Source organism: Budorcas taxicolor, chromosome 11 (assembly GCF_023091745.1).
Source record: "Budorcas taxicolor isolate Tak-1 chromosome 11, Takin1.1, whole genome shotgun sequence".
Classification (NCBI taxonomy): Eukaryota; Metazoa; Chordata; class Mammalia; order Artiodactyla; family Bovidae; genus Budorcas; species Budorcas taxicolor.
Genome location: NC_068920.1, coordinates 52,078,768 through 52,101,323, shown reverse-complemented (window position 1 = coordinate 52,101,323; position 22,556 = coordinate 52,078,768). Strand labels below are relative to the sequence as shown.

The window sequence follows — 22,556 nt, the reverse complement described above, 5'->3', positions numbered from 1 at the left end:
TCTCCATAATTATTTCCCCTCGGCCCGGCCCGCCCGCTGTAATTACAGAGCCCAGCCCGGAGCGGGGTATTTATAGACACCGCTATAGATAGCGACTGGGGACCTGCAACCCGACGGCCGAGGGGAGCGTGGAGGTGGGGGGGGGGGGTTGAGGCGGGGCGGGGGGCCCTAGAGGGGAGGCCAGAGACTGGACAGACGCACATACAGGCTGATCGGGTCCCAGGGGATGTAGGGGGGCCCACCACGTAAGGGCGTCCTGGAGCCCAGGTGGAGAGGCATCCAGTCGCGGAGGGGGGCGGCGGGGGGCGGCCACGCGGGTTGGCACAGTCCGGGAATCGGGGTCACTCGGGGACGAGGCCGCCTCCAGGCGGGCAACGCCGGAGAAGGCCGCGGCGCTCCGCGCCCAGGGCGCCCCCACGGGCGGGCACGGCGCCGGGTCTGCCCGGAGCCCGTGGCGCGGCCGAAGGGCCGCCCGGAGCGAGCCGAGGCGCCGCCGCCCGCTGGCGCTGGGAGGGCGCCGGCGAACAAGGCGCCTTTGAGCCGGCCGCCCTCCTCCACGGCCGCCCCGCCCCGGCCCGGCGCACCCTCGGCCCCCTCCCTCACCACAAAGCGCCCCTTGTGTCCACCCCCCCGCCGCCCCCCCTCGCCCGCCTCCCAGCCCTAAGGAACTGCAGCGGCAGCCGCGGCGTCCAGGGAGCGCGCCCCACCGGATACCCTCCCACCCGCGGCCCGGGGCGGCGCTCCTCCCCACCCCCAAGACAGTCACCTCAGTCCAGAAAACAGCGATTTTAATTTGAAAGCAATTTTATGTGAGTGAAAGATACGGGAAGGGAACCCCGGAGAGAAGAGCCGCAGGGCAGAAGTCATGCAGCCCCAGCACCTCACCTCCGCAGGCCGGCCATCTCCCCTCAATCAGGCCAGGACAGTGTCCCAGGCTCTGCAGGGTGAGCCCGGGGCTGCAGGGGGAGCTGAGACGGGAAAGGCCTGAGGACTACTCACCACCCCGGCCCTGACCTCAGCCCAGACCCCTTCCCCAACACAGACAGAAGAGCCGGAGAGAACCCAGAGCACCCCAGGCCCTGCCTTTCCCAGACACCACCTCCACCACTGGCATCTCTTAGTCAACCTGGGGAAGTACAGTACTTCTTTGAGTCTAACTGCAAGTCTCTGTCCTCGAGGAAATTAAAAATAGCAGATGGGTTCCCACCACCCCTTCACCACTACCACCACCACCTTTCTCTGCAGCCCCAGGCTCACCCCGCAGAGCCTGGGACCTTCTCAGTCTGACTGCCGGAGGTGGGGAAGTGTGAGACGGGACTCTGGCCAGGAGACAGTGACAGGGTCCCCTCCTTCCAGAGAAGCCCCCATCTGCCAGGCTGGGTTAGAGGAAGGCCTGGCAGAGCTTTCCTCCCATGTCCATCAGTTTGGGGGGCCTGCCCCCCAATATCCATCTCTGCGGGAGTTCTCTTTCCATTCTTCGGATGGGGATGCCGAGTGAGGCAAGACGAGCAGCAAGGACCTGGGAGCAAGGACGGGGCTTTGTGCTGGGGGAGGAGAGGCCACTCCAGGCTGGAGTTTTGAAAGCCCCCCAGACCGTGGCAGAGCCAGACAAATTTGGAGACTCGAGGCCGCCGCAGGGAGAGGCCCACCAGTGGTCTGGGTCCCTCTGACTTGGGCCCTCAAGCAAACCCTTACAGGGTTTAGGGACACCCCCTGGAGGCATCAGTTCTGCCCTGTGCTCCTCCATCCCATCAAGATTCTAGGAACACAGTCCCTCCCCACCCTGCCCCAAGGCCCAGAGTCCCTTGCCGCTGTGCCCTCCCCCAGCGTGAGGAACAGCACGTCTGCGTGTGGGCTCAGGCCAGCTGGTGGGGAGCCTCAAGCATCTCCATGAGGAAGGTGTCGATGGGGGTGTCACCGATGAGCTTGAAGAAAAACAGATGCTCTAGACACTTAAGGCCTATGGACCTGAGAGCAGGAAGACGAAGCAGCAGCTTGGCAAACCTGAGGGCATGGGAGATGCTGAGTAAGAGCTGGGGCCACGCGGGCCCTGAACACGCCCTGGTGGCACCCCCACCCCGGTGCGGGCCCGGGGCCCCTCAGCGCCGTCTCACCGGCCCTGTTGCTCAGGGTATTTCTGTTTGCAGTAGGTCTCCAGGGATGCATATACTTTCTCTCGCAGGACCTCAACCTCGCTGGGGTTGGAGAGGCCCTTGGCATCTGGGATGGCAGGAAGAGAGGAGGAAGAGGAAGGAGGACCAATCAAACCAGGACAAATGAGGAGACATGGCCCACACGATGTTCCTTCTGGGCACCACCTACACACCCTTCACCAAATGCCTGGCCAGGGAAGCGGGGCGCAAAGGGTCTGGGGGATGGGATCGGAAAGGGAACGTTTTTCAACGAATGTGGGTTCCTCTTGGTCAGCTGGGAGATTTCTAGGTTGAGGGGGGCAGCTGGGTAACTGAGGAGTCTCCGAAGAAGAGGCGGCTGCAAGGCTGCCTGGGTCTTGAGGAACAGGGGCAGCCCTCCTCTTACCTGGATTGAACAGAATGATTGCCCGCAGGCAGCCAAGTTCTGTCTTGTCCATCCTCATGTCCCGCATTTTGGACACTAGCTCTGTCAGCACCCTGGAGAGGGACCTGCAGGTCACTCAAAGGTCACAGCTCAGCCAGCCTTGGACACGGACCAGCCTACAGCCCCGCCCCCTCGACCACCAGGCCATGCCAGCTGAGGGCCACTGACCTATCAAAGATGGCTCCCACGCCTGCGGAATGGGCCGAGTTGCGGTGCACATGGAGACCTGTAGCGAGGAGGATGCCATCTCGGACATCGATGGATCGGTGAGAGAAGGAGGCGATAAGCAGCTCGTTCCAGCCTGGGGGGGGCGGGGGGGTGCCCACAAGGGTCAGGGGCCAGGGACGAGGCCACAGGGTAGAGAGCACATTGAAGGAAGGGGAGAAGAGGGGGTGAGGTCAACGAGACTGGCTCCCTGAAAACGTAAGGTAAGGTCACTGGGGTCCCTGAAGGTCAGGAGGTCCAAGAGGGGTCCAAAGACAAGAGGTCCGAGGGGTCCAAGGTCACTGACCTGCCCGTAGCAATATGACCTGGTCATCCAGAGGCAAGGAGGAAAAGTGGGGGATCCTCTTCGCCCACTCAACAAGCGTGAAGAGCTGTTTGTCAGCTGCCTGGCAGATGTTGGTCACGGGGTCATTTGGCTGCAGGGATGAGGGCTCAGAGTTACAGGAGGTTTGGAAGCACACTGGGAAACCCCCAATCATAAAACACTTTGGACAATTCCCTGGTGGCTCATTCAGTAAAGAATCCACCTGCAAAGCAGGAGACCCAGGTTCAATCCCTGGGTGGGGAAGATCCTCTGGAGAAGGAAATGACAACCCACTCCAGTCCCCGCCTGGAAAATCCCATGGACAGAAGAGCCTGGTGGGCTACAGCCCATGGGGTCGCAAAGTTGACCAGCACCTTATCTGCAGTCTCTTCAGGCCCCATCTGAACCCACTCCTGCTCTTCTGGCATTCAGGAAGACAACTGTTAATTTGGGACTTGCCTGTGGGTGTTTGGGGAGTGAGGACAGAGGACGCTGCCGTGCCCACCTCAGATGCGAGACCGTGTCTGGGGGCACTTGCAGCCCCCGGCAGTGTGAAGGGTGGTGAGGGGAGGGACGGGGATGGGGCGCAGCACAGACCTAGCCCGGGGCCCGCCCCCAGCCCAGCGGGAAGGAGAGCACTCACGCTGCTGCCGCTGCCCCCCGTCCCCCCAGGGCCCTCCACGCCCTGGTCACTCTTCTGCTCCACAGCGAGCTCCGCCTCCAGGATCCTGTCCACAGGCATCTCCTCGGGGGCGCCCCCGGCACCCTCCCCATCCCCGTCTTTGTCCTTCCCCCGCTGACGCTCCTCCTGTACAGCTAAGGGGGAGGGGGAAGGAGAAGAGAGAAATGGAGAGTCAGCAGCCAGCCATGAGGAGATTCCAAAGTGTCCTTAGGGCTATACTGGGGTCTCCTGGCCTAACTCAGAAGATATTTACAGAAACTGGGGAAGTCACTTGAAACCACAGCATATTTGTGGCAGTCTAGACACAGGAGTTATGAAAGAACAGATGACTACTCCAAGAAGTAACAGAGGTGGACAGAGAAATTAGACAGAAAGCTAACATTCAAACAGAAGGCCTACTACATACGAAGAAACATGCCAAGCGTGCTTTAACATTCACTCCAGTATTATAACCACCCTGTGAGCTCTTGACCCCATTTTTAAAGAGAACGATTTTGAGGCAGTTCATTAAAACACTTTGTCCAAGTTCACACGATACATGGCACATCAGACATCTAAACTTAAGTGTTCCTAACTGCAAATCTGGTGTTCTTCTGACTCAACCAAGCGGCAGGAGAAGGTGCACTGGGCCTGGGTCTTCAGGGACATGGGTTCTGATCCCAGGCCTGTCACTCTCTTGTTGCATGACCTTGGGAAAGCCAGGCTTCAGGCTCATCTTCTCTAAAATGAGGCAGGTGACCAATATAAGCTCCCTAAAGCATCTCTCTCAGGATTTCAGAATCAGACTTAAAACAGAGAGAAAAAAGAGGGAAGGATGTTTTGGGGGTCTTTTAGTAAAGGCTGCAGTTTAAGAGAGCACAGTCCCAGAGTCTGGAGAAGCCAACACAGATACCACGGAGACAAGAGGCCAGAGTGGAAGGCAGGCTCAAAGAGAAGAAAAGCTAATCCGGTTAGAGAGGGGGAGCTAGAGAAACCATCCTGGGGAAGGAAAAGTGATCCTAGCACCAGCCCGGGGTGAGGGGGTGGGTGGTGGTCAGAGGTTCAGGCCCGAGTGGCAGAACCATTAAGAAGGAAACTCAAGGGACCAGATCAGGGTACCAGGGAGGAGAGCGGACGTGCATGGGAGAGAGGAATGAAACAGCGCCCTCTGGGGGAGAGAGAGGGGCCCCGCCTTCCAGAGAGGGCGGTCCCGGAACTGCTCCCTCCCCCCCACCCCCCCAAGGCACAAGGGGAGGCCCCTTACCCTCCCTCTTCATGCCAGTAGCCAGGCACTTCTGGTAGCGGCAGTACTGACAGCGGTTCCGCTGGCGCTTGTCCACCGTGCAGTCCTTGTTGTCCCGGCACGAGTAGGTCAGGTCCTTACGGATGGTGCGCTTGAAGAAGCCTTTGCAGCCCTCGCAGCTGTAAACCCCGTAGTGTTTGCCTGTGAGACAAGAGGAAGGGCCGTGAGACTGCACGTACACCCTGGGCCCCGAGGGCTCCTGTCCACCTCCTCCTGCCCACCCGACCCCCAGCAAACTTAGCGAACCAGGATATGAGGGATGATATAGTTCCATTCTTCTCAGGGTTCAAAAACCCTAGACCAGTCCCCTCCCCCCTCTGACCAACCCCCCACCAAATCTAAGCCGGAGGTTCCTCAATTCTCATCACGCCTCTCCCAGTTCACTAGCTCAAACAAAACCTCACGAGCCCCTGGGAATCCCCCAGATGACGATACGTGGTACACACACTCTCTTCCTCCCTGCTAGTCCTCTGAGCCCCATACCTGAGCTTCGGTCCCCGCAGATTGCACATAGCCGTTTGCCAGCCCCAGGGCCACCTGGAGGGGGTGGACAGTGCAGGCCCCGGACCCCTAAGACTGGTGGCTTCACATCTTCAGGGGGGCCAGACCCACCCCCAGGGAGCGACACTGTTGAGTTAATCTGGGATGGGGGAAATAGGGAAGTCACAGGGAGACTCATTGGGAAGGATAATCTCTCAGAGGGGACGGACATCATTCTCTACCACCTAGGCTGGGCCCTGCACTGCACGTTACAAAGAACACTACGCTGCAGTGCCTGGGAAGGGCCACCCCTGGAGCACAACCCCGAAGAGATGAGACATAACGGTCCCCTGAAATTGTGCAACACAGTGGCCCCAAAGGGCTTTTATCTTAGAAGGGCAGATGGGACCGAAAAGGCAAAAAAATCACTGATAGACAAAAGGGACATCAAGAATAATAGGTTCTTTTATAGTACTGGGGAGGAGGCGTGCACTGAAAGTTCAGTGGCACCTCAGGAAGGGCCAGGGGTTTCACAAGGACCACAAGCCTGCCAAGACTAGAAGTTCAGTGGACCAGGGAAGTTCATACAAGGATCTGGAGTCAGGAGGAAAACAAGGAAACGAAAGTGGAGCGGCAGTTAAGTGGGTCACAACCTCTCACCTGGGGACTGCTGACAGGCCCGGAGAATCCTGGGGGAGCTGGAGGGGGCAGGCCGGGGGACCCCATAGAAGAGCTGATAACTGGGAAGGGGGAGCCCAGTGGTGGGGGTGGCATCGAGGGTGGGGGTGGAGCCCCAGAACCTCCAAGGGACGCAGCTGCTGAAGGGGGCAAGGGTGGTCCGGGAGGAGAAGGGGGAGCGGCCCCCTGGGGAAGGGGATTTGGGGAGGAACTGTCTGGGCTTCGCGAGTCTGGGGGGTGAGGGAGGGTACACACAGGCACAGACACACAGAGACAGGAGAGACAAAAAGAGAAAATGAGTCTTGGATCGCCCAACGGGAGACTTCCATTCTTTCTCTCTGATTTCCCCACCGCGCCCCCATTCCACCCCTTCCCAAGTCCAGAGGCAGCCTACTGCCAAACAAGGGCTGAACCCCTAATCGTGGTGGGAGGAGGGGCTGATAAACAAGAGGAGGAGAGCTGAGGGGAGGCAAGCTCCAAATAGTGAATTTGGCCACTCCAGGCCGGAGGCGTCTCGTGTGGGTGGGGCAGCACGTGGGGGGAACCCGCCAGCCTCTGCACTCCCAGCTCGCCGCCCGAACGTGCAGGGGAGAGAGACCCCGCCGAGGGCGCGGAACTCGCCTCCCAAAGTCCAGGGTCCTCAGGCTCGAGGACCGGGGCCCTGCGCCGGGGACAGCGGGGCAGCCGGGCCTCCGGCGGCCGCCGCTGGGAGAGCGGAAGCGACCCCTGGCCGCCCCGCCCCGAGGGCAGGGCACTGCGGCCCCCGGGAGGAGGGGACGCGTGTTTACAAACAAGGGGGCGGGGGCGCCCGGGAGAGCGCCCGGGAGGGGGAAAGGGCCGCCGGTGTCGGGGTCTCGGCGCCCGGGCCCGTCTGCGGGCTCACTCACCCCGCCCGCTGTCGCCCATCCCGTCCCGTCCAGCCTCCCCCGGCTCCGGCTCCGGGACCTGCTGTCCTCCGGCCGCCGCCGCCGCCGCCGCCGCCGCGGGATCCAGCCAGGGCCGCCGCCGCCGCCACCGGGACGCGACCCCACAATGCATTTCTTTTCGCACCCCCACCGGCCCACACTGCCCTGCGGCATGCCGCTGGGGGAGGAAGGGCGGGCGCGCAGCCCAAGACATGACTCCCAGCTGAGTGTAGGGACGCCGAGCGGCACCAGGGGTTCCCGAGGACCGCTCGGGGGGACGAGCCGAGCACGAGGAAGCCCCAGAGAAAACGACTCTGGCTTCAACCGGGTCAAACTAAGCGCTTCGCCCGGCCCTGTAGCAAAATGACAGCGCCAGTGTGGCAGCCATCTTGGTATAGACGGGAAGTCTCCGCGCTAGTTCCCGCCCCCTCGTCTAGTTGGAAACGGAGGAGGCGGTCTTCTCCCGCCTGTTAGCCAGTCTCGCCCGGCATCCCCTCAAATAACCTCCACATCCGCGCATGCGCGCCAGGGCTGGTCCGCATCCCCGCCACCCGGAGTGCGGCCATATTGGTAAAGGTGCTGGGACCGAGGTAGAACGGGACTCCCAAGTTCTCGCGGGAGCTAGGGGCGGGACTGCCACGTCCGAGCAAACCGGGAAAGGAGAGGATCCCGGAGCCGGTGAGAATTCCCTGCTTTTCTCTACTGTCCTTTCCAGGCCCTTTTCCTCACCTTGCGGGTCATAGAGACGAGAGCCCAGAGAGTCCATAAAGTGGAGGATCGAAGCCTAGAGCGGAGTCCCGGGGGCCCTGTATCAGGGAAGGGGTTCGGGATAAAGAGAGTCTCGGGAACAGTGGGTGGGAACAGAACGGAATGGGGGAGCGGCCCATAGCAGTGGACGGTGGGCGCGGACGGAGTAAAGCGGACCCCGCATGGGTGTAGAAGTGAGGGCCAAGTGGAGTCACTGTCTCTGTCCCTCTGGTCAGCGTGATGGCCAGGGGCCTGGGGGCCCCCCGCTGGGTGGCCGTGGGACTGCTGACCTGGGCGGCCTTGGGGCTGCTAGTGGCCGGACACGGGGGTCATGGAGACCTTTACGAAGACCTGCACGAGGACTTCCACGGCCACAGCCACAGGCACTCACATGAGGATTTCCACCACGGACACAGCCATGCCCATGGCCACGGCCACACTCACGAGAGCATCTGGCATGGGCATACCCACGGTCACGACCACGGACATGCACACGAGGATTTGCACCATGGCCATAGTCACGGCCACTCCCATGAGAGCCTCCACCACCGAGGACACGGACATGACCATGAGCACAGTCATGGAGGCTATGGGGAGTCTGGGGCTCTAGGCGTCAAGCAGGACCTGGACACTGTCACTCTCTGGGCCTATGTGAGTCCCCTGGGGATGGGGCAGAGGGAGGCTGATGCTGTATTGTTGGGAAACCCCACACCTCTTAACCCCTGACTCTCCCTCACCAGGCACTGGGGGCCACGGTGCTGATCTCTGCAGCTCCATTTTTCGTCCTCTTTCTTATCCCTGTGGAGTCAAACTCTGCTCGCCACCGCTCTTTGCTCCAGATCTTGCTGAGTTTTGCTTCTGGTGGGCTCTTGGGAGATGCTTTCCTGCATCTCATTCCTCATGCTTTGGGTAAGTGATCTTTAGCTTCTACCTCAAATCTTAATGAATTTTAGTCTTTGAGCAAGACTGTTCTTTCCCCTTTGTGACCCCTGACCTTCTAGTGTTCCTGCAAATACACACCCCTTGCTTGGTTCCCTCATCTGGCCTTTTCTCCCTCTTCTTCCAGAACCTCATTCTCACCACCCTCTGGAGCAGCCAGGACATGGACATTCCCACAGTGGTGAGGAAGGGGCGGCTGGAGACACGGGTTGGGGTGCTGGAGAAGGTCTGTCTCTCCTGTTCTTCTCCTATGCTTGGGGAGGAAGAGTCCAGAATCCACATCTCCCTTAATGTCTCAATGCATCTATTCCCAGGCCAGGGCCCCATTCTCTCTGTAGGACTGTGGGTCCTCAGTGGAATTGTCGCCTTTCTTGTGGTGGAGAAATTTGTGAGACATGTAAAAGGAGGACATGGACACAGTCACGGACATGGACATGCTCATGGTCACACACATGAAAGTCATGAACATGGAAGACAGGGTGAGCCCAGGAACAATTTTTCTGAAAGCCACATTGCCTACCTTAGGATCTCCTCATTTTAAGGTTCTGAAGTGGGAGGAGACTAGCCTTGTGAGGATATATTGGCAGATCTTTGTTCTCCGCTTACACCAATTCCTTTTTTCACGTACAGAGCGTTCTTCGAAGGAGAAACAGAGCTCAGAGGAAGAAGAAAAGGAGGCAGGGGCATTGAGGAAGAGGAGGGGGGGGAGTACAAGGCCCAAAGATGGGCCAGTGAGACCTCAGAACGCTGAAGAGGAGAAAGCAGGGTCAGGTGAGAGCCAGGGTTCCATAGGCTTGGGCCAGAGACATAGTTGTGAATTGCTGGAAATAGCGCTGTGGGTGATGGCAGGTGTCTGGGAAATACTGGGGCTGGATATGAAGTGGTCTCTCGGGGAGATGTGATAATGGCTGATCATGGCTGGGACTAGGGGTGATGAATGCCTCTAACTGTTTCATCTTCCCTTTCTCCTGTAAAAGACCTACGTGTGTCAGGGTACCTGAACTTGGCTGCAGACCTGGCACACAACTTCACGGATGGTCTAGCCATTGGTGCTTCATTTCGAGGGGGCCGGGGGCTGGGGATCCTGACCACAATGACTGTTCTGCTACATGAGGTGCCCCATGAAGTCGGAGACTTTGCCATCTTGGTCCAGTCTGGCTGCAGCAAAAAGCAGGTTGGTGATGGTGTACACCAAACATGGTTACCTGACGCCCTTTACCCTCTGCTCACCTAGCCCCAAACCAGACTGCCACTCATGAGTTTGAAACAAATTGTACTACAGGCATACTTTGTTTTATTGTGTTTCTGTATTGCACTTAGCAGATACTGCATTTTTTACAAATTTGTAGCAACACTCTGTTGAGCAAGTCTTTTGATACCTTTCTTCCAACACTGTTTACTTCACGTCTGAGTCACAGTTTGGTAGTTCTTGCAACATTTCAAGCATTTTCATTATTGTTACTTTGATCTGTGATCTTTGCTGTTACTATAGCAAAAAGATTGCAACTTGCTGAAGGCTTAGGTGATGGTTAGCCTTTTTTAATCGGTATTTTTAAATTAAGCTCTTACATTGTAGGTATAATGCTACTGCACACTTACAGGATAGTGTAAATATAACTTACATGCACTGGGAAACTAAAAAATTCATGTGACTTGCTTTATTGTGATGGTCTGGGACTGAATTCACAGTATCTCTGAGGTATGCCTGTATTGGTGACAGTGGATCCTCTAGTAGTGAAAAGGAAAAAGTTATGTTTGTCTTGCAGTTCAGTAGTTCTTGAGCTGTGATCCAGAAACCATCTGAATAGTATAGGGGTCATTCACACCGTGCCCCCTACCGTGACCTGTTGAGTCAGAAGGTCTGTGGAAAGGGAACTCTAAGATCTTTCAGAAAGTGTCTATTCTAGCCCCCCCTCTTTTTGCTTTACTCTTTAGTTTCCAAGGACATGCACCCTATTCATGCACTCCTAGACCATTCCAGCAATGTCTAAACCACCAATAACCTTCAGACGTTGATGAGTGCCTCTCTCTCTTTTCTGCCCACCAGGCGATGCGTCTACAACTACTGACGGCAGTAGGGGCACTGGCAGGCACAGCCTGTGCCCTTCTAACTGAAGGAGGGGCAGTGGGCAGTGAAGTTGCAGGCGGCGCGGGTCCTGGCTGGATTCTGCCATTCACTGCTGGTGGCTTTATCTATGTAGCAACAGTGTCGGTGTTGCCTGAGCTGCTGAGGGAGGCATCACCATTGCAGTCACTTCTGGAGGTGCTGGGGCTGTTGGGGGGAGTTGTCATGATGGTGTTGATTGCCCACCTCGAGTGAGAAATGGGGTAAACCAGCCCCAAACCTCTAGCCTCTAAGCCCTCCAGGTCAGGGGTCTGTGGAGGCTGGGGGGTCCTGGCCTAGGACATCTGCCAAAGGAGAGAGTTGTATCCTAGGGAAATGGTGACTTTGGCTTGAGGGCTGTCAAGATCGGGCAGTCATGCAGGGGCTGCAGAGGTGAGGATGAAGTCCAGAGGGGCCCTAGTGTTGGGCACGTGCTGACCATGTTGCTGGGTTTGAGGACTAAAGCCGGAAGGCCGGAAGAGAGGAGTCCTGGCAGCCTACCCCACGTCCCCCACCCTGCCTGTTCACAGAGGACCAAGCCGCCACGCACAGGCTTCTCCAGGGCCCACCTCCCTCTCTCCCGCCTGTTGGTGGAGGCTCCAGGGAAGACCAGAGACCTCCATAAAGGGAGTAGCAGAAGTCGGGGATAAACGTCAATCGTGTGACCTGATTTGGGAGTGATTGGGGGGTGGGGCGGGAATGGCTAGTTGCTAATCTCATGGCCTGATTTTTTTGTTTCTATTCTTTTATATTACTTTGAATAGAGGAGGGGTGAGGACCGGAAATAAAACCCTCGAACCTTGCGTTTTACGCGCAGTCTTTGTCTTTTTCGGGGGGTTGGGGCCCCCTTCCCTTGGCTCCCCAGGCCCCCCAGCAGCGGCGCCTGGTCACGCCCCCGCGGCTGGGGGCCGGCCCCGCCTGTGGCCGCCGGCCGGGCTTCGATTGGCTCGGCTCCGCGCTAGCCGCGCCCCCTCTGCGCTCGGAGTGGCCCAGCGTGGGGCCCCGCCCGGCCGCCGGCTGTCATGGCGTCTCCGCTCCGACTGCGCTCCGCGCTGGCCCTGGTTACAGGTGGGGGGGCTCCTCTCCCGGGCGGATTGGGGTGCCACCGTGACGTCCGGGGCGCGCCGTCGGGCCGCGCAGTCGCCCTGATCTCCGGCCCGGGTCTTACTACCTCTGCGCTCCGCTGACCTCTGACCCCGCGCCCGCTTGTCCTCTCCCGTCCCAGGTGCGGGCGGCGGCATCGGCCGCGCCGTCAGCGTGCGCTTCGCCGCCGAGGGTGCCGCCGTAGCCGCTTGCGACCTGGACGGGGCGGCGGCGCGGGAGACGGTGCAGCTGCTGGGAGGGCCGGGGAGCGAGGAGGGGGCGCCCCGCGGAGTCCACGCCGCCTTCCAGGCTGACGTGTCCGAGGCAGGGGCCGCCAGGCGCCTGCTGGAGCAAGTGCAGGTGAAAGCCAGACGCCCTCGCCCCTTTAAAGCCCTATAATGTTGCCTCCACTGCCCTCGGCTCTACACGGTTTCTCGGTGTGTAACCCCCGCCCCACCCCCCGCCACAGGCCTGCTTTTCTCGCCCGCCGTCTGTCGTTGTGTCCTGTGCGGGCATCACCAGGGATGAATTTCTACTCCACATGTCTGAGGACAACTGGGACAAAGTCATAGCTGTCAACCTCAAGGTGGTGACCTCTGAACCCGTGACTTCTGGGTCCTCTAGCCTGGGGAGAGAGTTGGAGGACCGTCACCCCAACTGATCCTTCCTGCCTTGTGACTTTCCCGCTCCACCCACAGGGCATCTTTCTAGTCACTCAGGCTGCAGCCCAAACCCTGGTGTCCAGCGGCTGTCCTGGCTCCATCATCAACATCAGTAGCATCATAGGCAAGGTCAGGCTGAGCTGGGAGGAGGTGAGCCAGTCAAGTGGGCACAGAGAGGAGAGCCCCTCCTTGTGACCCCTGACTCATCCCACGTCTCCGGCGCACCCATAGGTGGGGAACATGGGACAGACAAACTATGCTGCATCCAAGGCTGGAGTGATTGGGCTGACCCAGTCTGCAGCCCGGGAACTTGGACGGTTGGTCAGACGCCTGGGGGCATGTGAAAAATCAGGGGAAGGGGTCAGTGTTCAGTCGTCTCTGGAGTCAGCAGACACTCGCCTTTCCACAGACACGGGATCCGCTGCAACAGTGTCCTCCCAGGGTTCATTCGAACACCCATGACCCAGAAAGTGCCACAGAAAGTGCTGGACAAGGTAGGAGACTGTGGGTGGAGGGCAGAATGATTCAGAGGCCAGCCTCTCCCAGCTTCAGAGAGAGGCTGCTGGGCCCAGTGCAAGGCAAACAGCAGAGAGTCAACAACTGCACAGGGAACCCACAAAAGAAACTTTCAGTCATATGAGTGTTTCCTTACAGGTGATTGGAATGATCCCAATGGCACATATGGGGAACCCTGAGGGTGAGCACTGAATGAAGAGACCTGAAAGTCTATGGTATCTGAGGGGGGTCTCACCAAGATTGGTAGTGGGGGGTGGGGAGGATTCTGGTGGGAGGTGACAGCTACTTTGGGCCTGTGAGAGTGAGGATTCTGCTCTCTCCCCTCCTCTCCCATAGATGTGGCAGATGTCGTCGCATTCTTGGCATCTGAAGACAGTGGATACATCACAGGGGCATCAGTGGAAGTCACTGGTATGAGGCCATCGTGGGGAGGAAGAGGGCAGAGAAGTCGAACCCAGACGATAGGAGAAAGCTAATGAGAGGAGTCTGGAGCCACCGAGGGAAGGGCAGGAGTTCCCAGAGGCCAGGGACAGAAGTGGGTGCCTCCCCTGCAGCCGGTTTGTCTCCACCTACACATCTGTCCAAATGTTTCTGCCCCTCCCAGGAGGTCTTTTCATGTAACTGCCTCAAGGACCCTGGACTCTGCTCACTCCCCCGCTGCTCTGCTGGCCTCCTGCTGATGAGGACTCGGAGTTCCCAGGCTACAAAAGGGGTGGCTGTGTATGGCTCAGGAATGCTGAATATGGGAGGCAGGGGTGCTTGTGACCCTAATAAATTCCAAAACCTCTTCCCTGCCACCTCCGGTTCTTCTTGTGTCCAAGTCCTCAGACCCTTCCCCACCTCCCCCTCCTTTCCCTTTTGCGAAGGATTGTTCCCTTTCACTGCCTGGTCTCCCAGGGCAACCCCCGCCGCCGGGTGTGAGAGGCGAGAGTGTGTGTCACTGTGTGTGCGTGACACTCTGGGTCTTTTGGAGGGAGGGGTCTCTGCCCCACCCCCTGCCACTGATCCTGTAGCCCTAGTCCCTTCCCCCCAGTTCCCTGGGTCCTTACAGTCCCCAAGGGTGATTTGTTCATGGTCCCATCCTGGTGTCCAGTCTAGCCTTGAGAGGGGGTCTTGGAACAGGTGGCCCTCCCCCACCCCTCTCCTTTCTCTGAGTCCCCCCTCCCCTTTCTCTCCACCTTACAATAGCTGCAGCCGGCCAGGGGTCGGATGGGGGGATTAGGGGAGGGGGCCAGGATTAGGGGAGTGGGCCAGCCGATGAAAAGGGCTGGAGGAGAGCAGAAGGAAGGGAGGGGGCTGGGAGGAGGAGAAGGGGAGGGGGTCCGCGCTAATCGACTCTGGAGCCCACATAAGGACTGGCCACGGACTGAAGGAGAGGACAGGGAAGTAGAGGGAACCGGGGGAGGGGGTGAGGGGACCCACTGCGGCATTGCCCCAGAGACAGGCCACCCCCTGGCAGTTGCAACCCAAGTCCTGGCACCCCAGTTCAGGCTGGAGGAGACAGGACGCCCATCAGGATCTCTCCCTCCACCCCGCCCCCCGTACCCCTCTCATCCCCTGCCCTCAATGGGGATGGTCTGCCCCTTCCTCTTCTCTTCCTTCCCCGACCCTTCCTTTACTGGGAAGTCCTGGAGGAGGCTTAAGCCCGCTTCCCGCTCCGGACATTCGGCCCCTGGCGGGCCCCCCGCCCCCGCCACGACACGCGCACACGCGGTCCCCGAGAGGGGCCCCACCTGGTGCGGGTGCGTGTGTGTCCCTGCTTCCGCGTGGTGCCTTCATCCCCCCGTACCTCCCGGGCGCCTCCCTCCCCCGCCCCGGGCCGCGGCTCCTGATTGTCCAAACGCAATTCTCGAGTCTTTAGCTCTGGCCGAGAGTTGAGTCTGGACGTCCCGAGCCGTAGCCCCAAAACCTCGAGGGGGAGAGCGGGTCGGAGGGTGTAGGGAGAGCCAAGGCGGAGGGCGGCGCAGGTCCCCCGGGTAGGGAGGGGATCCCGGGCACGTCGGGACTGGGCCGTGTTCACGGGGCCGGAGGACGGCAGCGGCAGAGACTCCTCTGCGGCTTTCCCCCCCTCCGCCCTGGGATCCCGGGCTGGGACTGCGGAGAAGCCGTGCGGGGGAAGCGGGTACGCAGGCCCCTAGAGCCGCCGGGGGCACGGGCCGGGGGGAGGCGGCCCCTCCCCGGGGTCCGGCGACACCGGGCCCCGCCCTGCGGAGCGGAGGACCCCACGGGGGCTTCGGGGAGGGGACGGCGGCAGCCCGGGGACAGGAGCGCGGCCCCCGCGCGGCGCGGGCCCCGGGGGCGGGGAACCGGCGTCTACCGCGCTGCCACCCGCGCGCGCCTCCGGGTGACGTCCCCGCCGCCGGGGGAGGGGGGGCGCGGGCGGGCGGAAGTGACGCAGGGCCCAGCGCCCGGGCCATGGCGGCGGCGGTGGCGGGGGACCGGCGTCCACGGCGCTGCCACCCGCGCGCGCCTCCGGGTGACGTCCCCGCCGCCGGGGGGGGCGCGGGCGGGCGGAAGTGACGCAGGGCCCAGCGCCCGGGCCATGGCGGCGGCGGCGGCGGCGGTGCGAGCTGCTGTCTGAGCGGCGGCTGGGGACCGGACGGCCTCGGCCGGAGAGCCCGGTCCCGGGAGCGGCGCTGCGGCGGCTGGGGCGCCGACGGCGGGACCCGGGTGAGGGGCCGCGCGGGGGCGCGGTGCGGGGAGCCCCGGAGGGCGGGGTCCGCGCGAGGGCCGGGCCCCCTGACACCCTTCCCCCATCCGCCAGCCCACCTCTCCGGCGCGGCGGCGGGGCAGCGGTGGTGCGGTCACCATGACGACGCCGGCGAACGCCCAGAACGCCAGCAAAACGTGGGAACTGAGCCTGTATGAGCTCCACCGGACCCCGCAGGTGACAGGGGTTCTCCGACTGCAACTTAACTGCCTTTCACTAGACGGCTCCATCCGCAGACCCCCTTCTCACAGCCGCTTTTCCACTTTTGGCCCCTTTCTACCCAGCTTCTCACTCCCTACCCTGCTTTGGAATCACTTTTCACATTTAGCTCGTTTAATCCTCAAAACTGACGTGCCAGAGAGGTAGAGCCAAGTATTATTGTCTTCGCTTGAAAGATAGTAAACAGGCTGAAATGAACTTCCCTGGTCTTCAGTTCCGCATCATAAGTGTGTGCATTTAAGACTCCCCTTGGGAGTGCATTAAAAATGGAATTCTGGGCCGGATATCACACACACACCGTCCCCACACACACACTAACAGTAATGGGATGGGACCCCAGACTCTGCATTTTTAGCATGCACCATAAGGGATTCTGATATAGGCAGTCCCAGGACCGCACTGGAAGAAATTCTGTTGACTAAAGTCTTCCCCAGAAGGAAAATCTGTGCCGTGCCCATCTCCAGGCCTATCGCCAAACCTCAGATCATCCTATTTCAAAGCACCTACTCTTAGGATTTCTCTCTTCCTCAAGTGGCCAAATGGGGTACCCAGATTCTGCCATCTCACTGCATTTCTCAAGACTCCAGTTTCATGGACTGCTTGTTTCTAAGATCCCTTTTACCTCTTTCCACCACCGCCTTTCCACTCGTCACCGTCTCCAGGAAGCCATCATGGATGGCACCGAGATTGCGGTTTCCCCCCGGTCGCTGCACTCAGAGCTGATGTGCCCCATCTGCCTGGACATGCTGAAGAACACGATGACAACCAAGGAGTGCCTCCACCGGTTCTGCTCTGACTGCATCGTCACGGCCCTGCGCAGCGGGTAACAGGAGGGATGTGTTTGAGGTGGGGGCAGGGGGAGAGAGCGGGCCCTCCGTGCCCAGTGACTGAAGGCTCAGGGCCACCTTTCTCCCACCCCAGGAATAAGGAGTGCCCTACCTGCCGAAAGAAGCTGGTATCCAAGCGGTCTCTGCGGCCGGACCCCAACTTCGATGCTCTGATCTCTAAGATCTACCCCAGCCGGGAGGAGTACGAGGCCCACCAAGACCGGGTGCTCATCCGCCTCAGCCGCCTGCACAACCAGCAGGCGCTGAGCTCTAGCATTGAGGAGGGGCTGCGCATGCAGGCCATGCACAGGTTTGGGGGCCACAGGGAGGTGGACACGGGGCGATGGGATGGAGCCACGGGTCAGACACCTGGAGGTCTCTGCTGCTAGGCCTCAGCCTCGTGAGCGCCCACCACCATCTGACTGCATGTCTGGAGGTCGTGGATGTGAACATAGCTTTTTAGTTAGTAACTAGCACTACTATTGGTTTTTTTTCTTAATACTTATTTATTTGGCTGCAGAGGGTCTTAGTTATAGCATGTGGAATCTAGTTCCCTGACTAGGGATCAGCCCAGGTCCCCTGCAGTGAGAGTGCAGAGTCTTAGCCGCTGGGCCACCAGAGAGTCCCTGGCACTGTTACTCTTGATGAATACCTCGCCTTCTAACTTTCTAGAAGTTAGAGCAGTAGAGTGACTTTTGAGCACAAGCTTTGGGGTCACACTGCCGGAAGTAAATCACCTCCTAGGGCAGCGTCGCTCAGTCTTCAAAGTGTATTTGAATTACCTGAGTTTTGCTTAACATGTACATTCTAATTCGGTAGGTCAGGAGCTGGGCCCGGATTCTGTGTTTCTTCAAGCCTGTGCTACTGGGTCTTAGACCACACTTTGAGAGGCAAAGCGACTATGATCTCAGACTAATGATTTAACCTCTCTAAGCCTCAGTTTCGTCAGCCATAAAAAAAATGGTATAATTACGTGCATCTGTAGGATTTGTGTAATTTGAGGCAATCAGTGCAAACACTTAGCAACGTGCTTGGCACATAATTAGTATGGAATAAATATTAGGAATCATCGTTGAGATTTCCCTGGTTTCTTAATTCTCTGCAGTTTAAAGTCGAAAGCCCTTATCCTTGGTGCTTTCTAATCTCGACCACTTGCTCCCACAGGGCCCAGCGTGTGAGGCGGCCGATGCCCGGGTCAGATCAGACCACGACGATGAGTGGGGGCGAAGGAGAGCCTGGGGAGGGAGAGGGGGATGGAGAGGACGTGAGCTCAGACTCGGCCCCGGACTCTGCCCCAGGCCCTGCTCCCAAGCGACCCCGAGGAGGGGGCGCAGGGGGCAGCAGTGTAGGGACAGGGGGGGGTGGCACTGGTGGGGTGGGTGGGGGCGCCGGCTCTGAAGACTCGGGTGACCGGGGAGGAACCCTGGGAGGGGGGACCCTGGGCCCCCCAAGCCCTCCCGGGGCTCCCAGCCCCCCAGAGCCAGGTGGAGAAATCGAGCTCGTGTTCCGGCCGCACCCCCTGCTCGTGGAGAAGGGAGAATACTGCCAGACTAGGTGAGAGCCTCGTCCTCCCCAGACCACTGAGAAACCAAGGGTCATGGTCTGCATCACAAGTGGGCCTCGCCCAGACCCAGAAAGAGCCCCCAGCCCAGCGGCCCTGTGCCCACCTCCCACTTGGCTGCTCCGTTTGAGGCGTCTGTGCCCTCAGCCTGCCCCCTTTCCTACCCAGGTATGTGAAGACCACTGGGAATGCCACCGTGGACCATCTCTCCAAGTACTTGGCCCTGCGCATTGCTCTCGAGCGGAGGCAGCAGCAAGAGGCGGGGGAGCCGGGAGGGCCTGGAGGGGGCCCCTCTGATGCCACCGCGGGACCTGATGGGGGTGGGGGGGAGGGCGGGGGTGCCGGGGGAGCCGACGGCCCTGAGGAGCCTGCCTTGCCCAGTCTGGAGGGCGTCAGCGAAAAGCAGTACACCATCTACATCGCTCCCGGGGGCGGGGCTTTCACGGTGAGCACCGCTGAGTGTCGGGGGCGGGGGTGCGCAGCCGCAGGCCCGACCTCCTCAGCGGCCCGCCCTCTCCTGTGCATCTCCGTCTACTTTCTGTCCTTCCCCATCTTGCCCGTGTCCTCGCTGTGCCCCGTTTATTGTTTCTTTGTCTTTCCTCTCCGTTTGGTCGCTTTTCCTCTCATCTTACCATCTTTTCCAACTCACTTTTCTGCTCCCCCTTCCGCCACCTCTGTAGACGCTGAATGGCTCCCTGACCCTGGAGCTGGTGAATGAGAAGTTCTGGAAGGTGTCCCGACCACTGGAGCTCTGCTATGCCCCCACCAAGGATCCAAAGTGACCCCACAGGGACGGCCAGAGAATGGGGCCATGGGGTGTCCTGGAGTCCTGGCCCACCCCCTGCCTGGCTTCTTTGTCCCCCAGAGCCCCCCAGCCTGACCAGCCAGCAAGAGACACAAACAGGACAAGTGGCTTTTATACAAAGTATCTATATCAGATTCTTCTATATTGTACAGAGTGGGGCTTGGCCCCTGTCTGCTGCCTTTTCTATTGCCCTCAACCTCCCGTCCACAAGATGCTGGGGAGGGTGAAAAGCCCTCCCCTCCGTGCCCTCCTACCAACAACAACAAATTTGCTTTTTTTCCTCTTTGAAACCTGCGGTTCTGTGTCTCTTTATCAGGGGTGTACTAGAAGGAGATGGAAACAAAGATTGGGGAGAGAGCCCTAGAAATCATGTAGAGTCAGTCTTGGAAATGGGGAGGAGATGTCAAAGGCTATTCATGGTGTGTAGGGCCCATTTTCCTGAATCTTCAAGTCAGCAAATACGTAGGAAAATAGGACCGATCTGTGAAGCTGGAAGAGTGGAAGGTGTGAAGTCAGTTCCCAAGCTTGCCCCTGTGACCTGAATGCCCAGGCTGGGATCAGGGGTGTCAGTACCACAGGAAAAGTAGCTTAAGAGGAAGGTGTGTCTGTAGACATGGCGGGCCTTGATGTTTGGAAGGGGGATGATTCCTTGACCGTGCCTGAGAAGCTGGGGAGAAAAGGCGCGGAGGTGGGGAGGGCTGCGAGAAACTGCCTGCAGACGTCCTGCGACCCCGCCTCCCTACCCAGGATTGTAGCTCCGCAGCGTCCCGGAGGCGGTTGAGAGCAGAGGGCTGGGGGTGTTCGGTGAAGCCCTCGCTGCCCGCCCACCTCGAGAGGGGCTGCATCTGGGCAGTGTGGCGCCGGGCTGCGGAGGGGTCCCTCTCCAGGAGGGACCAAAGCTGCCCCCCGGCCGCGCTTCGACCTCTCTGCCCCTCACACTTCCTGTTTCCGTCGCCTTATGCGCCCCCAACTCCTGTGGCTGGCTCAGCCTCGGCCCTCCTAGCGGAGGGGTCAGCCTGGGGGTCTGACCTGCCGACCCAAAGGGCACCCCACTGCACACTTAGCATTTCTCGATGACACCCTCTCGTGCCCACCACCCTCTGTGCGGCGGACACGGGGAGTCCTCTGCAGCCCTGGTGACCGGGCGCCCACCCCTGAAACCGCTCACCCTGCAGAAACGGACAACACCCGCTTCCCCCTCCAGGGAGGAGCCCCTTCTCCCCTCTCCTGGAGCCTCCATCCTGGCTCCCTTTCTCTCCTACTTCAGGCATCCTGGGGGGAGACGCCCCCGGGATATGAGGGCGACGTCTCTCCCGGTGTTTCAAAGGAGAGAAACCGATGGGGAGCAGTCGAGGGAGTACTGAGGTGGGAGCCGAAGAATCTGGAAGGAAGCCAGCTTCTTTTTGGTTCCAGGGGCTGCCTGGAGCGACTGCCCCCCCACCCCTACCCCCTACCCCCACCACTCCCAGCCAGCCCGGCAGCCTGCTCCCCGCCCTCTTGCTTCTCCCAGGAGTCGCAGCGGGCTGCTCGGGCCCTTCCCTCCTCGGGCCCCAGGCCGCACCGCCCCACCCTCGCCCTCTGCCTCTCCCGCTCCCCTCGCCCGCCCTGCTGCCGCGTTCCTTCGCCGTCCCCCGCCCTTGAGACAACTTCACAGGCCTCCCTTCTCTGATGACTCCATGTGAGTGCCGCGCAGAGCTGTCGCCCCAGGGACACCTTCCTTGCCCACAACAAAGAAAAAGTGACTCCCAGCCCGGACCCGACGCCTCTCTTCCCCAGTACGGGCCGAAGCCGGTACAGGAGACGCCAGTTCCGTCCCTCCCACCTCCTAGGCTAGTGCCCCAAGTCCTTCGGCCTCTCCCAGTTTGGCCCGCACCTGTGGGTGAGGCAGAGTGAGACACCAAGTATACAAAAGGGAGCTTGACTTTTGTTGAAGGACAAGATACAGAGGAAAGGAGGGGAATTAACAAATTGTGGTGCAGATCTCTGACAGCTGCTTACAAACCATGCAACCTTGCTTCAGAAAGGGCCTTGTGAGGTGGGGCCCGCATGTGTACAAGGAGAGACCCTCCTTGTCCAGTCTGATGTGCACGGGGTGTGTGGGGCGGGGTACAGAACCGCTGCGGTAGATTGCTCTGGTCCTTAGAGGATGAATGACAAGCGGTCCCTGCAGGAGGGGTCCCAGACATGGTGCGGAGTGATTAAGAAGCGCTGGAAACTGCAGGGTGGTTAAGGAGAGCTTCACAGAGAAGGTGCCTCCAAGGAGGGGAGCTAGGGGGAACGGAGAAACAAGGGGAGTCTCTCTCTCCCCTCTTCTTCCTCTCATTTTATTGTTTCCAGGCTTCTTGATCCCCAGACCATAGCAGATTATGTGTCTACGGGCATAAGCTGAGCCCCCGAGCCCAGGGCTGCAGGAGACCCCTGCCCAGCTGAGGCCTAACCCTGAGGCCTCTGTTGTTGCCTGGCTGCCACCCAAACCCTGGCAAACTCCTCACAGGAACCCGGGGCTCCTCGGGGAGAAGGCAGGAGTCACTGAGGCCCTCGGCCACCCATTTGGTGGGGGGCAGGGCTCAGCCTGCCTGTACCACCTCTGTCCCTCTGGTTCCCCCCACCCCCCCGCAAGCGGCTACTCTCACCTTCACCCCCCTCCCCAACCTGTGGGGGGCCCAGGCAGGGGAGGAGGACGCAGGACAAACACCCGGCCCCCCCATCTGCCGTCACCCCCCTGCTGACCCTGCTCCACCACGAGGCCCTGTCCTGCCTGGCCTGCGGACCTCCTCTTCGCTTGCCCCCAGCCCTCCCAGCACTGCCTGGTGCATGTGAGTGAGCAGCCCTTTCCCTGCCCACCTCCTCCAAACACCCTTCTGCCTTGACAACCATCCACGCCCAGTGGGAAGGACAGAGGAGGGCCCTGGGGACAGACTCCCCCCACAGTGGGAGCGACTGCCTCCTCGTGGGAGGCATGATGGAGCACGCTCCCCACCGCACCCCATTCTGGCCAGAGCCGCCACATCAGGCGACTGACTCGGAACTGCAGCGGCCCAGTCCACCTCACTTCTATTTCACAATCTAATCCCCTGGGAAAAGCTTTTCTTAGGAAGGAATCTGTACTTTCAATCCCTTGTCCTCCACCTGAGACGTTTAACCAGGCTGCCTGGGACCTGCTGTCATCTCGGATGGATTCGATTCCCTGTGGTTTTTTTGAAAGCGTCACTTTATAGAAACAACTGAATCCCCAGAGATCTCCATGACA

The 22,556-nt window shown here is 59.9% G+C and overlaps 4 protein-coding genes across 6 annotated transcripts; 3 read left to right on the top strand and 1 right to left on the bottom strand.

Annotated features, from left to right (window-relative positions):
- Window positions 1-771: 771 nt before the first annotated feature.
- RXRB (retinoid X receptor beta) lies at window positions 772-7,515 on the bottom strand. 2 transcript variants are annotated; one of them, XM_052648138.1, is made up of 10 exons: window positions 7,116-7,515; window positions 6,211-6,458; window positions 5,554-5,710; window positions 5,032-5,211; window positions 3,750-3,922; window positions 3,089-3,218; window positions 2,746-2,878; window positions 2,539-2,642; window positions 2,115-2,220; window positions 772-2,004 (listed from the first exon to the last, which is right to left on the bottom strand). In XM_052648138.1, the coding sequence occupies exons 1-10, from the start codon at window positions 7,345-7,347 to the stop codon at window positions 1,857-1,859; spliced, it is 1,611 nt and encodes a 536-aa protein (XP_052504098.1). In that variant the 5' UTR covers window positions 7,348-7,515; the 3' UTR covers window positions 772-1,856. The 2 variants fall into 2 exon arrangements, with proteins under 2 accessions (XP_052504098.1, XP_052504099.1); XM_052648139.1 differs by having other exon boundaries at window positions 2,539-2,630.
- A 171-nt stretch (window positions 7,516-7,686) lies between these two features.
- SLC39A7 (solute carrier family 39 member 7) lies at window positions 7,687-11,733 on the top strand. Its single transcript, XM_052648140.1, has 8 exons — window positions 7,687-7,811; window positions 8,117-8,531; window positions 8,621-8,789; window positions 8,947-9,000; window positions 9,134-9,298; window positions 9,450-9,590; window positions 9,797-9,993; window positions 10,867-11,733. Exons 2-8 carry the CDS (start codon window positions 8,121-8,123, stop codon window positions 11,137-11,139), a joined length of 1,410 nt encoding a protein of 469 aa, XP_052504100.1. The 5' UTR covers window positions 7,687-7,811; window positions 8,117-8,120; the 3' UTR covers window positions 11,140-11,733.
- Window positions 11,734-11,924: 191 nt separating this feature from the next.
- Window positions 11,925-13,981, top strand: HSD17B8 (hydroxysteroid 17-beta dehydrogenase 8). 2 transcript variants are annotated; one of them, XM_052648148.1, is made up of 9 exons: window positions 11,925-11,991; window positions 12,149-12,366; window positions 12,476-12,592; window positions 12,705-12,797; window positions 12,900-12,985; window positions 13,078-13,162; window positions 13,323-13,365; window positions 13,521-13,595; window positions 13,789-13,981. In XM_052648148.1, exons 1-9 carry the CDS (start codon window positions 11,946-11,948, stop codon window positions 13,803-13,805), a joined length of 780 nt encoding a protein of 259 aa, XP_052504108.1. In that variant the 5' UTR covers window positions 11,925-11,945; the 3' UTR covers window positions 13,806-13,981. The 2 variants fall into 2 exon arrangements, with proteins under 2 accessions (XP_052504108.1, XP_052504107.1); XM_052648147.1 differs by having other exon boundaries at window positions 12,705-12,818.
- A 1,797-nt stretch (window positions 13,982-15,778) lies between these two features.
- Window positions 15,779-19,587, top strand: RING1 (ring finger protein 1). The gene is made up of 7 exons (XM_052648145.1): window positions 15,779-15,854; window positions 15,949-16,071; window positions 16,776-16,936; window positions 17,035-17,250; window positions 18,105-18,494; window positions 18,670-18,946; window positions 19,182-19,587. The coding sequence occupies exons 2-7, from the start codon at window positions 15,994-15,996 to the stop codon at window positions 19,281-19,283; spliced, it is 1,224 nt and encodes a 407-aa protein (XP_052504105.1). The 5' UTR covers window positions 15,779-15,854; window positions 15,949-15,993; the 3' UTR covers window positions 19,284-19,587.
- Window positions 19,588-22,556: the final 2,969 nt, after the last annotated feature.

Coding starts and splice junctions, on each gene's coding strand:
- RXRB (XM_052648138.1), bottom strand. CDS start 7,347: ATGTCTTGGGCTGCGCGCCCGCCCTTCCTCCCCCAGCGGCATGCCGCA. Junction 5,212..5,553: donor CTGCGGGGACCGAAGCTCAG/GTATGGGGCTCA, acceptor CTTGTCTCACAG/GCAAACACTACGGGGTTTAC. Junction 2,643..2,745: donor GTGGGAGCCATCTTTGATAG/GTCAGTGGCCCT, acceptor AGTGACCTGCAG/GTCCCTCTCCAGGGTGCTGA.
- RING1 (XM_052648145.1), top strand. CDS start 15,994: ATGACGACGCCGGCGAACGCCCAGAACGCCAGCAAAACGTGGGAACTG. Junction 18,495..18,669: donor GGAGAATACTGCCAGACTAG/GTGAGAGCCTCG, acceptor TTTCCTACCCAG/GTATGTGAAGACCACTGGGA. Junction 18,947..19,181: donor CCGGGGGCGGGGCTTTCACG/GTGAGCACCGCT, acceptor CCACCTCTGTAG/ACGCTGAATGGCTCCCTGAC.
- HSD17B8 (XM_052648147.1), top strand. CDS start 11,946: ATGGCGTCTCCGCTCCGACTGCGCTCCGCGCTGGCCCTGGTTACAG. Junction 11,992..12,148: donor CGCGCTGGCCCTGGTTACAG/GTGGGGGGGCTC, acceptor CTCCCGTCCCAG/GTGCGGGCGGCGGCATCGGC. Junction 13,163..13,322: donor CACAGAAAGTGCTGGACAAG/GTAGGAGACTGT, acceptor GTTTCCTTACAG/GTGATTGGAATGATCCCAAT.
- SLC39A7 (XM_052648140.1), top strand. CDS start 8,121: ATGGCCAGGGGCCTGGGGGCCCCCCGCTGGGTGGCCGTGGGACTGCTG. Junction 8,532..8,620: donor CTGTCACTCTCTGGGCCTAT/GTGAGTCCCCTG, acceptor CTCCCTCACCAG/GCACTGGGGGCCACGGTGCT. Junction 9,299..9,449: donor TCATGAACATGGAAGACAGG/GTGAGCCCAGGA, acceptor TTTCACGTACAG/AGCGTTCTTCGAAGGAGAAA.